The sequence below is a fragment of the Ailuropoda melanoleuca genome, chromosome 4 (genome assembly GCF_002007445.2).
Source record: "Ailuropoda melanoleuca isolate Jingjing chromosome 4, ASM200744v2, whole genome shotgun sequence".
Lineage (NCBI taxonomy): Eukaryota > Metazoa > Chordata > Mammalia > Carnivora > Ursidae > Ailuropoda > Ailuropoda melanoleuca.
In genome coordinates, this window is record NC_048221.1 from 43507565 (window position 1) to 43522501 (window position 14937).

General features: G+C 37.4%; 1 protein-coding gene across 6 annotated transcripts in view; it reads left to right on the forward strand.

The window, feature by feature from the left end:
• CNTN4 (contactin 4) overlaps positions 1-14937 on the forward strand; it is a 901169-nt gene that overhangs the window by 720029 nt on the left and 166203 nt on the right. For all 6 annotated transcript variants that reach the window (XM_034658663.1, XM_034658662.1, XM_034658661.1 and 3 more), the window contains one exon: positions 1141-1338. In XM_034658663.1, coding sequence (XP_034514554.1) covers positions 1141-1338 — 198 coding nt within the window. The remainder of the gene's footprint in view (positions 1-1140; positions 1339-14937) is intronic.

Here is a 14937-nt window from a genome sequence, read left to right on the forward strand (position 1 = left end):
CCTTGGAGCACAATAGTTCGCTGCAGCAAATCATCTAAGCTCACTGTCATTTAGGATTCTTCTCTGAAATTGAAAGCATGTGGTCACATGTTCATTCACAAAGCCTTTACCTAATTCTTCGGAAAAATTAGAACTTTGAAACATATGTTTTAAGGTATGGCTGCCTCTCACACTTGTCCCACTGGCACCTTGGGGTGAATAAGTATTTGCAAAAAAGTTGTTCTTGGACTGCTATTTCATACTCAACTCCCTTATGAATATGATAAATTTTTCAGCCAATATTTTTAAATGCACATTTACATTTGGGACCAGCCAACCAGTTAGTAAGTGTGTGTTAGGAAGAATTTGCTGCAGTATTAAACCACCATCTCACTCAAATAATGAAAAAATAGTTCAACCTCACAAGTAGAAAAAGAGTAAGAATTAGCATTGATAATGAGAAGCTTTGGGAGAAGAATAAATTGAGATTCAGGAATTATTCTGTCCCCAAGTAGGACTAAGAGTTTGGATTAGTTACTTTGTTGCTCTGTGCCAAAGTTTCTCGGTTAATGGAAAACTGTAAAATGCATTGAAAACCACAAAGTGCTATGCAAGTATGTGGCGCTATGATGCACTATAATAACTATTATCTATAAAATGAAAGAAGTGATCTAAATAGTTTTTAGGGTGGCTTCCAGCCTTACCATATCAAAATTATCGACTCTCTGGTCTGTAATTTGAGCATTAGCTCAGCAAGTATTGCATAGTGCTTGGCCCATTTTTATTAAACTATAAATGGTTATTCCCTTGACTTAAAGAGGTTGGACTTCTTTTAATCAACTATCAGCGTACCTTTTAGTTCTCTTGAAATAAAAATCTTAATGACTGACAGTGCGAGTACTGCTAAAATGTTTAAGGGATTATGATTACTTCCTATTTATATTTAATAGCAGGCTGAAAAAGGATCNATAGCAGAGGAGCCTGACGTGGCTCGATCCCATAACGCCGGGATCACGCCCTGAGCCGAAGGCAGACGCTTAACCGCTCTGCCACCCAGGCGCCCCAACAGTATGAATTTCTAACTTGACCATTTCTTTCATGAATACAGTAGTGTTCCAATGCCAGAAGGCATATTTGTAATGATGATTCCTTTGCTTTCAGAGCTGAGCTATGCTTGGATCTTCAATGAATACCCTTCCTATCAGGATAATCGCCGCTTCGTTTCTCAAGAGACTGGGAATCTATATATTGCCAAAGTAGAAAAGTCTGATGTTGGGAATTATACCTGCGTGGTTACAAATACAGTGACAAACCACAAGGTCCTGGGGCCACCCACACCACTAATACTGAGGAATGATGGTGAGTTTCCTAAGGGATTTTGTTAGTTCTGTCTTTTGCGGTCCCCTGTTGCATATGGAAAATTATTACATTATTGGCACACAAACCCTGATTGTCTCAATCAAATTTAAGAAAAGTTAAATGCTTTTTACATTTGGTACCTATATTTTCTCCATTTGTGTAAGTGATAAAACCATGACTCCATTTTGGAAAACTAATTAGAAGTTTCATTGCTAAGCTCAACAAGAATAGAATGTAGATTTAGGTAAGTATAAATAACAAATGAATCTATTTCTTGTTCTTTTTCACTTAAAATGTGTATACAGGCAGAATGGAGTGGAAAGTTGAGCAACTAGTTCATTAATCAATTCTATGTAATTTAGTATTCAGTGTCCAGAAAGAAGTTTTAAATTATCCAAATAACTTCTGGGTTAATGATACTAATAACATAGTTCACACCACAGTGAAATACAGGAATATCAACGCTTATTTGAGAAATAAGTTTTAATTTCCAATAATTTTGTAAAAATATTTCAAGAAAATATATGAATTTCACCTTTATTATTTAGATGAATAACGTAACAGTGTATGGTAATTCACCATGTGCTTTTCAAAGACAAGCCTACTGAATTGTATACCAAACTCTTGTACCACTATGCCTGTTCCCCACTCTGATTATTTATATGTATTCTGTTCCCTCTTCTTAAAATGCTTTTTCTTCCCTGAGTCTCAGCCTTTCATTTGACTGACTTACTCTGGCCTTTTTTTTTTTCTTCAAGTATATCACTTTCTCCAGGAAGTCATCTCCACCTGACCCCTCTCCACTATGCTGCATAGCTGCCTTCTCTATAAAGTCCAACGAAGCCTCTTACTATACCCCCAAGAACTCTTCATTCTGTATCACAGTTACCAGCATGTTTCCCTGTCTCCCTAACTATAAACTTGCTGTTTAGAAGCATGTGCAGTGCCCTGATCACTCATGTACCGCCAGCACCTAATGCAATAGCTAGGACATAGATGCTTCTTAGTAAATATTTATTGAGCAAAAGAAAACAAAGGCATAATTAAGTCTTTCCAAAATGGCTGATACAATGATTTAAGCAGCCATGGTTTACATGTTTAAACTTCTTTTCTTTCTAAGTTCCTTTCCCATCAAGTACACATTGAAACCTTCCATTATGAACAGGAATTACTAGACTCATTACACAGGTGAGGAAACTGTCAGACAAGAACATTAATAACAAGCGTTTACTGGGAGCTTACTGTTTCCTGGGTGTTCAGAATTTCACCAGAATTATTTCAGTCAAACCTCAAGCAATTATATGAGGAATATCCTCTTTTATTTTTTATAGATGAATGAACTGGGGCTCAGACATGTTAAGTAACAAATCCCAAAGCCACACAGCTACCTAAAAACTAATGGCTCCCAGATTCATCCTCGGCTCCCGTGTCTTATCGATTCTAGAGCCTAAACGCCTCACTTACTACATTTCATTTCATTACACTATGCCACCTCTTACCTGAATTTATACAAGAAAAACTTGGCAAATTGGCAAATTCAAGCCTGGAACTCAGATTTCTCTCCAAACATATTCCTTTTCCCCTCTGTACTGAAGGGACTTTGTACCCAACTGGGGCTGTGAATCTGAACCTCCGAACAGGATACTTGCAGACAAACCAGCTCTGCAAAGAGGGTCTGGGCATCCATACAACATACACCATGCTATGGAATTTTTTAGCAAATAATGTAGATTTCAACCACCCATTTATTTATTCCTGCATTCGCATGTACTTATTTAGCACTTACTGTGAGACAGACACTACTGTGGGGCTAGTGAACAAGAACAAAAGGGCCCTATCTCATTGCACTTATATTCTCCAGAACACTGGTAAAACAAACATAAACAAAAACAAAACCCCAATTATTTTAGCTCATAGTAAATAAACCAGTACGATAAAATAGAGGCTCCATGGATGCAAATGTCTACTTTAGTCAGGATCGTCATGGAAGGCCTTTCTGAGGAGGTGACCTATGAGCTGAAACCTGAATGATGAGAGGTCAACCCTGTGATGATCAGAGGGAGGAGCAGTGCAGGCTTAATTAGCATCACATGCAAAGGCCCTGCGGTCTTGGGGGAAAGAAGCAAACAAACAAACACTTGGCATGTTCAGAAAGAAAAGAGAATGTGAGCATGGTTGGAGCACACTGGAGCACAGTGAGGGTAAAGGGTGTTTTGAGTTGAGGTTGGAAAGGAATCAGCAGCCAGATCATGTAAACCATAGAGAAGAGACTAGATTTTATCTCAAGTGCAATGAGAAGCCATTAGATGATTTTATTCAAGAGAGTGATATGTGTTTTTTAAAAGTGTGTTAGCTACTGTGTAGAAATGGACTTTGAACGAGGGAGAGTGGACACTGGATGTCCAACTGAGAGACTATTGCAATAATTCAATTGGGAAATGATGGCAGCTTGAACTAGGGAGTAGCAGTGGGTAATAGAGAAGTGGATGGATTGAGGATACAGTCTGCAGGTAAAGTTGCCAGGACTTGCTGAGGCACTGGATGTAGGACGTGTTGGAAGAGAATGTCAAGGATGACACATAGGTTTCTGGTGTCACAACTGGGTTTATGGGAATGCCATTTACTGAAATGGTCTTACTGAGCAGATTTATAAGGAAAAATCCAAAGTATTATTTTAGTCATTATTTGTAAAGCCAAAAGCATGACTTCTCTCTTGGCAACAGAAAGAATTATTTGTTTTGTGCTTCTTGTCCCATCTCTCTCTATCATATTACTCATCTGATATATTCACACGCCTGTCCACTTTCCTTCTTCCCCCACCTTGCGGAAATTGTGACCAAGCACAGATCATAGGTTCATCCAGCTTTGTGCTAGGAAGCAACACAGTGCTTGACAGATGACATGTGTTAAATTAATATGTTGGAATAAGCTGAATTATATGAAATAAAACTGAAAATTTAATCAGTTTAAAGAGAATAGTAGGCAAAGGACCATTTTTTCCAAAAGCTATTGATGCTATCTCTCCAGACCTAAAGATGAAGAACCTTTTTCAGAAGATGTGCACCACTGGCATTGTGTACAAAATTATTTAAAAATAAATCCTTGTGACCTCTGCTTATAATGCACTTATGCCAAAATGTCTGTTCATTGGTGTTATTATCCATTCAGGTGTGTCAAATCACAAATGTAATGAAATATTGATGAAGCGCTAAGACACAGCCCAGGAGACACATTGCACAGAGTTGCTAGAAGGAACAAAAACTCAGGAACACAAGAATTCCAGAATCATCACGGGCACCTCAAGTTGCCAGCAACTTTGCCTTTGCTTAGCTTTTAGATAGATTTTTGACTTGTCTAGTATATCATCATTGAGATGACAAATGTTTTTTACTAGAATATTTTATCACAAAATTAGCAGAATAAGGATCTCATTCTTCAGCAATTAATGCCCATTCATTCTTAATTTCCATGAGAGTTGCATGGTGAAAATTCATAATATGTCTTTCCCATTTAGGCTGAAGTATATAAAATGGATACTTGAATTATATTACTAAGGACAAAATAGGTTATTTAATGAGCTCTTGTCTGTAGGTAAGAGAAAAGGGGAAATATAAATCAAGAAGAGATTGCAAAATAAAGATGACATTCTTGTTAAAGTCTATTCTATGAGAATAAAACCAATAAAATTATCATTCTGCATGATGTTGTATTTATCAACTATGTATTAAACTGATAAATACAAGGTTGTGTAGAATTCGTACAATTTTTTGTTAACTGAAGCTCTCTCAAAATTTTGCATCCTCCTTCTGCCTCCAAAATGTGAATAAGCAAAGCAACAGAGTCTATTGCCTGAAGTGAACTAATTACCATGGCTGGCCATTTTCCCTGCAAAGTGCCGATGTAGTTTAAAGAACTAGATGTCCTCAGTATTCAGGTTATTCCCTTGAAGTTCCAGCTAAGCAGTTCTGGACTGTGATTCATTGTTTCCAGCCCAAAAGGTTACAGTGAGTCATAAAAAGTGAACAGTGAAGGTTGACTCAAGTCTGATAGACATCAAATATGATGTGTCCCATCTTTATCCCGCTGACCCTATTGACCCCTTGCCCCCAGCTCACCATGGTTCAGCAAGACTTTCGTACTTTATGTTCCCTTCCCACCCCCAGGCTCTTCACATGGCTCACTGCTTCCTGTGGTTCGGATTGTTACTGAAATGTGGGGCAGGATGGTTTGAGGTCAGCCGTAAGGACTCTGGAACCAAGTCCCCAGGGTGGAATCCAGTCATACCACTTATTAGCTGTGCGACTTTGGACGTCAGTTTAACCTCATTTCGTTCCGTTTTTTCATCAGTCAAGTGAGGATGATGAAACCTAGCTCAGAGGCTTACCTTCTGGGTTAAATTACAAATAGAGTGCTTTGATCAGTGACAAAATAAAATGCAACATCAGTAAAGTTCTTACCTAGATATACTCAACAAATTATATTTTAAAAAGCAGATTACATAGTGAATAGATAGTATTATCCTTGTTTTGTAAAGTGTATGTGGGTAATGACAGAGAAAGCTGGAAATAATACTCTCCAAAATGCTAACAGTGTTAAACTTTGAAGTATTTAACTTTAAGTGGTTAAGTGTTCAATTCTTATTTTTTTCTATTTGCTTTATTGTATTTTCTCATTTTTTCTACATTGATTAGAAATATTTTGAGTTTTTAGGAAAACATTTGGAAAGGGTTACTTAAAGATGGTTGGCCCTACAAGGCCTTAGAGATCACCCAACTTTGTATCTCTATTCTTTGGGAAAGAAGAGAATTGAAGACCAGAGGAGTAAGGTGAGGAAGCCTCAGGGTCAAATTCCCAGTGCTCCATCCCCATGCTACTTAACTGAGTTTCACAAATGCTGTTTGGGGCTCTAGATTAACAGATTTGCCTTGGTTCTTTTCCACTGTGATTTTTAAATTTTTTTGTATTGATAGTTCTCCTAAACAACTGTATATTGCTATATACTATTTACCTCTAGGAAGAATAAAATTGAGTTATTAGGCAAATGTGAGAGAATTTTATATCAGATTTATCTAGATATTTTGAAATCTGCTTTAGAAAAATAATATAACTTGCTATGTGGGAAAGTGCACCTGTTGCTTAGGTACCATGAAGAAAAAAGATTTAATTAAGAAAAGTATATCATAATTATTTTTATGACAGGTACTAGTCTCTGGATCAATATTAGCCAACTGCTGGTTATTAATGATGATGAGCTTGCTCTATTATGAGCTTCCAACACAGATCTCAAAGAACTGTTCCTAAATTTCTATAAACAAAGGTAATAGATTACCCATAGAGCATTAAGTACAAGAGAAATCATAGATTTAGATGTTAGTTATAATGGCTTTCCTTCTGCCTTTAATCACTATCCCTGACTTCCTCTAAAATGGCTAGAGAAGAATTAGCAGAGATTAGTACAATCTTGGGAAAATGAGGTCATGTCCATGAGGATGTTTTATGTACATTACATACAGAGGTATATAATTGAGCAGGAGTTATTATATGACCTTTGCCTTTTATTTCCATTTTCCTTGAGGCTGGCTGGGGATTGATTTGGCAGTTCTTTGTTTTGCTTATTAGAACCAAGACAAATTTTAAGCAGTTTACAGCCAGTGTCTGTCTGATGGGTCTGTGCTTGGTATAGTGGATGTTAAATATTTTTCAATGTTATCCCCAATTAGAACTCTAAAGAGAAGACATACTAAGGAACAGGGGGAATGGGGTTTATCCTCTCTTTGCATTTCAAAATCTCTCTCTCTTTCTCACCTTCTCTTGTACATACATTTATACACATATATGTGGTTTATGTTATATAAATGTACATATGTTTATATACACTAGATATATTGTCTTTGGAAATTAAAATGTAAACTTAATTTTTTAATATTTATGTTCTCATATATAACCAAAATAACTGGTGATATTTTTCTAACTTCTCACTCATTTTTCTCAGCCTAATTTTATATAGCCATGAAAATGCTGAGCACAGTGAGCACTGAAGCATTTAACATTCTCAGCTGAAATCAGCTTTAACCCAGTGGACAAGAGTCTAGCTGATAGCCTCAACTTCCTGCAGTTTCAGAGCAAGGAGGACAGAAGTAGATGTGCTGGACATAGGGTTGAGAACGTCCCTGATCAGTGCCAACCAGCTTTGTCTTTTTTTGCTGTGGCCTCACCTGAGATGCAGTGAAAGGGGGATGGGACTAAAAGTCAAGAGGAAAAGAAGTCACGAAATTTGGGCTGCAGTCTCAGATCTACCACTAACTCACATGACAAGAATCATGCCATTTCTTTGATCCTCTGTTTTCTTAGCTATTAAAATGTTGGATTTGTAATAAGTCAGAACTAAGTTTAAACCTAGTTATCCTCTAAGATTCTAGTCACAACTCTTCTATGCTACCTTACTCCAATCCCAAAATTCACACAGGCCAGGTAGTATCCAGGGCTAATCAACAGATGCTATTCATGGACTCGGATTTTTTCCCGATGCTAAGAACCAATCCTAGCACAAAACGAGGTGCATTCCCTCTTTCTGACCAAATAGTCATTTGTGAGCCTTCTCCTCTGTGACCGTTAGTGGCTCAGAAAACTATATTCACCTTAAAGTTCCAAATTTAAGACCAAAGACTTAAAAATGGAAAGGATAAAACTAGACTATTGTAGGATATTCTATAATATTGATGCAGTATAATGTATCCTCCATTATGATATGTCATCTGCCCTTAGCAAACTTTTCTAATTCTGCCCCAAGCTGGATTAGACCCTCAAGTAAGCATTAACACCACCACTGTCTGTGTTCATAAACCAAGCAGCTTGATTTTTTGACCACTTAATTAACCTCATGGGATAAGATCAAAAACTCATTCATTAAGCAGATCTTTTTTTTTATTATTTTAAATTTGATCTACAACCTTTTATTGATGACCAAGCATTTAGATTAGCAAGGATGACAGTTCTGCCTGGCAATGGGTAGAAATACGTTCTTCACTTAGACATATTTTTATGTTACTTCAGATCTAGAATTTAAACACTTTGCTTTATTTTACTCTCACTTCTAATTGCAACTTTTGTGTGGCTTTGTCACAGCAATCATGTCTTGTTTTTAATTCTCTAACAACATCACAGTTGAGGATCTGTGGGCGTAAAACGTGTTTTATGAGGAGAATATCTAAATGACTAGAGGATGTGAGATATTTTGCTAAACTGCCATTGCTAATCTGATTTAATAGTGTCTTAATGGCTCTGGATATTTTGAAGGCTTGACAAGCTTAGAAACTTGGCAGTCAGCTTTAGACCTCTAGCACAGTCATTCCATTTCAGGTCCATGGGGGCCAAAGGTCTTGGATGGTCATTTAGCTAGTCAGTTAGGAAGCATCTGTTAAGTACCCGCTGTGTGTGGTACACTATGAAGTAAAAAGATGTGATCCCAGCCCCTGGAAACCTATAGTCTTAGAGAATTCCAAATTAATAAAGGGTCTAAAGTTTCATTCTTAGAATCACTGAATTGAGTTCCAGAAAACACATGTACAGACAGAGGGATTTGAAATGAATATGGAAAGTAGAGGTGTCTAGCCTAAAATAGAGATGACTTGGGGCGTTCGTTTGATTATGCATTTAACGAACAAATATTTCATGGAGTACCTGTTGGATACCTGTCATCAGGAATGCAGAAGTCTGTGTACCACAGATTACAGTGCTGCTGAGAAGCCTAACTGTAGCCTGAGGCAGGAGTGGGGCCATATTGGAGGAGAGTGAAGAAGTGAAGCAGGTTCCTTTAAGTTTCTTTTGGAATAAGAGCCAATAAGGAGCAGTGAAGGGTGTAGTGAGATTATGCATCTAATCCTGCCTTGGATGGGAGGAAATCTGGCCTGGTGCTGGGGATCAGCTAAGCTTCCATCAGGAGTTGAGGAAGGGAAAGAATTCCAGGAAGTGGGTACAGTATTTGTTTAAAGAAGGAATCGGCAGAATCCCTCCTGCAGGCCAGTTCGGCCCATGGCCTGTTTTTGTTAAAAAAAAAAAAAAAAAAGAAGAAGAAGAAGTTTAACATTTTTCTCCATAGAAATGTTGGGTATTCTTAGTTAATTCCTAAATTCTCTATAATTTTTGTTGCTATTGCAAATGGTTTCTTATTTTTAATCACATTCTCTAGTTAGTTATTGCTGATGTACAGAAATGCTATTTTTTTGTGTGAGTCTGCATTTGGCAAGCTTGCTGAAATCTCTTGTTAACTCTAATAGTTTGTCGATTCTATCAACTCTCTCAAACTTAGCTATTTTTCTCGTTTCCTCTAAGCCAGGGGTCAGCCAACTAGTGCTTGTGGGCCATGCAGCTCACCACTGTTTTTGTAAATAAAATTTTATTGGACCCTAGCCACGTTCTTTTGTTTACATATTGTCTGTGGATGCTTTCCAGCTGTAATGGCAGGGTTAACAGAGACTGTATAGCTCACAAAACCTAAATAAAATCCTTGTTCTCTGTCACTTTACAGTCAAACTTTGCCAGTCTTTGACAACATGATAATATCTTTAAATATATGAAGAGTATCCATCAAAAGACTTGTATTTTGTGACTCCACAGACTTGAACTAGGACCAACATGTACAAATTAAAGGGAGAGAGAGTGTACTGTTCAAGACAATATGAAGAACTTTTTAGTAGGTTGAGCATAAAAGTACTTAATCAAAGGAAGATGAAAGCTGGCTTTCTTTCACCTAAAAGAAGACGACCTTATCATTAATTGCCCAAACTGGACACTTAGCCAGTTACTTCAGGATGTCAGGTAAACCAGGGCTGTTTTAGTCAAGCATGGACACTTTCATTCTACCTTGATAGGAGATAGCATTCTAGAATAGCTCAAGTTATCTCTACACTTTAATCATTGCGAAGGAAGGAAAGAATTCAGATTTAAAGTTAAAACATGTTTATTTTCACATCCTACAGATTTCTGAGGATACCCTAAAACCCTAAATCTAAAAGGTGATGTACATACAACCTTCAGCTTCCTTACTCCTCCTCTCCAGCATTGTGGGGGTCATTGTTTAGATAGTTGTGGCCTCAAACTCAATGGAAATTCACCCATTAGAGGGTGGATAGTGGTAGAAGAAATTCCTTGGATGGTCCCCTAGACCTCACAATGTCTCCTTCAACCCAGAGCAAAACAAGTTTCTTTTAAAAGAGCAAAGTGTAAACTCAACCAAAGGGATATGTAGGACTAATGAGGTATTTCCAAATATTTTTAGCTTAATGAGCTGCACATCATATGACTTAGTCCACAAGAAAGTCAATGTGGGAACTTTTCATAAGATGATTTTTGCAATTTTTTCTAGTAGAAAACCCCACTCTGTGGGAGTGGGTAAAAGTCCCTTCTGTGGTTTAATTTAGCAAGCACAGATTCCAGCTAAGGCAGGTGTTGAGAAAATGTTATGGCACTCAACTCTGCAAAGTGGCCTCTTTCTGCCAACACAGCACTCTGCAAATTGTAGTTAAACAAGCATGGTGTGTGACTGATTTCTCTTTCATAATCTGTAATTTGCCAGTTATTTTGTTAAATTCTATGTTCTTATAGACATCAGCATCACCTTGATGATATTTTAGTTTTCGAAAGGGAAACAGTCATTGCCACGAGGTCATATCCAGGGCCCAGGCTCTTGATGGGCATTGTCCCCTGTAGGATTCCATTACTAATACTCTCCCAATGACTAGCCCACAGAGGAGTCTAGTATTATTGTGTCATACTTTTTGCTTTGGCTTAACATGTCATGGTCACTACAGAATTCTTAAAGTGTACTCCCTGGACCAGAGGTTTCAACATCACCTGGGAAATTGTTAGAAATGCACATTCTTGGCTCTATCTCAACTTCCTAAATCAGAAACTTAAGCCCCCCAGGTGATTTTCAGTTTGAGAACCACTGGTTAAGGGGAAAAAAAAAAAAACCTAGGAATTTCTAGCCATGTCTTCCTCAGAAGTCAGCTCATCCAATTATTCAGTAAACAGTTACTGCCCGCATAGACCACCATGAAAGGCACTGAGGAAGGGTAGCCTACAGGTGCCATGAAGATAACAATCAGGTGTGCGTTATTCACATTGTGCTCCCATTGCTAGACAGTGCATCATGTATGGTTAGTGTTACATGAATATTTACTGAATTACTCCATCGGAATATAAATATAGCTAAGCCCTTGACTCCTGAGGACTCTAATGTGTAGAATTTCAAGTACTGAACTTTCATGGTTGTTACGATGGAATGGAAAACATTGACAAACCTTCTCATGAATTGAGACGTCTATATTTCTTTATGTTTAAAATTGTAGGTATGAATGTCTCTAAAATTGAGAGCAAAAGTTGTCTCTGTAGACAAATTGTATCGTGAATGAATGAAATCATGCAAAAGAAAGGGAATATTACTGAGATTATATATCTTGGTTGATTCCAACTGTGTGATATGCACTCTTTATTTCTACTTACCTTGATTGTGACACAGCTAGGCCTTTATATCTTCCCACCTTGTAAATAGTTTGAAGATGGAAAAAGGGTCTGGAGCAATTCCATCAGTAGCCTTTCTCTTTCTGCCTAATCATTCTGTAAATCACTAGAGCAGCTGTAGACCAGTTAAGTTCAAAAGTGTACAGGTGGTCAGAGGAATGACTTGAAAAATGTACTCTTGTTTTAAGGGGCCTTTTGTTTCATAAAAAATAAAAACGACAATAGCTTTTTTAAATTTAATCTAGAAAGTAAAGGCCAAAATAGTTAAAATTAAATAAATAGTCAAATAAAAATATAGCTTGGGCCAGATGTAACAAATTAAATGGAATAGTTTGCAGGTGCCCCCCCCAAAATGTTGATAATATAGTTGGAGAAAATTGCTTCCTTCATTTTTTATGACTTTAATACTAGGACGATCTTTATATATAATGAAAAGTCTTTAAACATCATCAAAACCATGCCATCCCATCTCTGATCCATATCTTTATGTCCTATAACTACTGCTGTAAATCCAGATCAATCTGTATTATTACTAACTCTGTTACTTTAATTTCTATAGCTGTAAATATAGATCAGTGTGTATCAACCCAGAAATCATCCATATGACTACTTAAACAACCTAGAGCTCATTTTAGAAAAAAAACTGGTATAAAGGAGTGACCTTCTACAAGAAGCCATGATGGTAATACCTTAGAAACGACTTCCATGCCTGGAAAGAAGTGCATGTTTGACTTAAGGACTACTATGTGTCATAGTATAAGGCCCGTATTCCTCCATCTTTTCCTCCCTTCCACAAATTCCAAATGATCACATTTTTTTTTTCATATGCCTGGTACTGAACTAGGGTATAGAAGTATTTCTATTCCTCCAGGAAATGAAAGCACAAAGAAAGAGCGAGCATGTATATAAATAGCTATAAAGATGATAGAAAATAGTAATTCTGTTTGAGAGGGGCCCAGTATTTTATGTGTAAAATGACATTATTTATTTGGCAGTAGTTTTTTTAGTACCTATTAAGTGAAGAAACAATGATAGAAGCTAGCAGTACATATGAAAAAGGCAGACACCTTACTTGATGTCATGCATTTTACAATCAAGATGAAATGACAGACTAGACTCATGAAAAAACAAGATTATGAATTGTGTAATTAACTTAGAAGAAATAAGATGTTAATAAAGAATAACATGGGGACTTATTTTAGGTAGTGTGATCAGAAAACACTTCTCTGAAGGGACACCATTTGAACTAAGACATGTAGCAAGGGAAAAGTCATCCACATAAAAATCATGGGGAAAATGAGAAATGAAAGACATTTCCACACAAAGACTTGCATGCAAATGTTCTTAAAAGCGTTACTCCTTATAGCCAAAAGTGGAGGCCACCTAAATAAATGCCCATTAACTGGTATTATGGGTTGAATTGTGTCCCCCAAAAAAGCTATGTTGAAGATGTAACCCCCAAGTACCTCAGAATATGACCTTATCTGAACATAGAGTCTATATAGGTGTAATTAGTTCAATGAATTCATTATGGATGACGGTGGGTCCTTAATCCGATATGACTGGTGTCCTTATAAAAATATAAAGAGAAGACACAGAGAGAATGTCATGTGATGACAGAGGTAGAGACTGGAGGGATGGAGCTGCAAGGCAAGGACCACCAAAGATTGATGTCCACCAGCAGAAGCTAGCAAGAGGCAAGGAACGATTTTACCCAGAGTGTCAGAGGGAGCAGAGCCCTGTCATGGCCCTCATTTATGACTTCTAGCCTCCAGAACTGTAAGAGCATAAATTCATTTTTCTTTAAGCCACTCACTTTGTGTTACTTTGTTGCTAATATGACCAGGGAACAAATAAATAACATATGGTATCTCCATAAGGTTGAATACTATTCAGCAATAAAAAGCAACAGACTGTTGATATATGCTGCAACATGAATGAACCTTGATAACATTCTGCCAAGTGAAAGGGTCCAGATGCAAAAGAACACATAGTGTCTAATTCCATGTGTATGAAATGTCCAGAGAAGACAAACTCTCAGAGACAGAAAGCAGGTTAGAGGTATTGCCTGGGGCTAGAACAGGCATGAAGGATCATGGGTGATAGAAATGCTCTAAATCATGGTTTCACAACTTGGTCAATTTACCAAAAATCTTCTAATACCACTTAAAATTGGTCAGGTTTTTGTACGTAAATTATACCTCCATAAATGTGTGTGTGTGTGTGTGTGTGTGTGTGTGTGTGTGTTAAAGAAGTCAGGGGTAACATTGAGAACTGAGGCAAAGAGGTTTTGTTGCTATCTGGTCATTTAAAGGCCACTGTGGGCTAGAGAATAGGCCAGACGGAGGAGAAAAAGGATTGTGGAGGTGTGGACTTCGACTCGGCCTTGGTACGTAGGAGTTTAGGATGAGCAGAGAACAGGTCAGGGGATCTTCTGCTCTGTCTCTGCATTGCAGTGATATTTCAGTTTCTCAGGAAGAGGTCCTGTGAAATATATTTGCTCCTTGGTATATCTTTCAGAGCTGGGTTAAAGAAACCTAGTGTATATGAATGTTTATAGAAAGAGGAGGCAGGGAAAACCTGATCACTGCTGACACAGCCTTGCCCCTTGTATTTTATTTTATTTTATTTTATTTTATTTTATTTTATTTTATTTTATTTTTCTATGATGATTTTTTTTATTATATTATGTTAATCACCATACAGTACATCCCCGGATTCCGATATAAAGTTCGATGCTTCATTAGTTGCGTATAACACCCAGTGCACCATGCAATACGTGCCCTCCTTACTACCCATCACCGGTCTATCCCATTCCCCCACCCCCTCCCCTCTGAAGTCTTCAGTTTGTTTCTCATAGTCCATAGTCTCTCATATTTCATTCCCCCTTCTGATTGCCCCTTGTATTTTAACATCATTGTCTCATCTCCCTCCCACACACAATACACTGCAATGCCGATTGTTTTGATTTCCTGGGAACACAAAAGACCTCTTTTTCTCAAAGCAATTCTTTTTTTAATTAACACTGCTCTTGGAGTACATAACCACACACACAGCACTAAAAGGTGTTAACTTGTT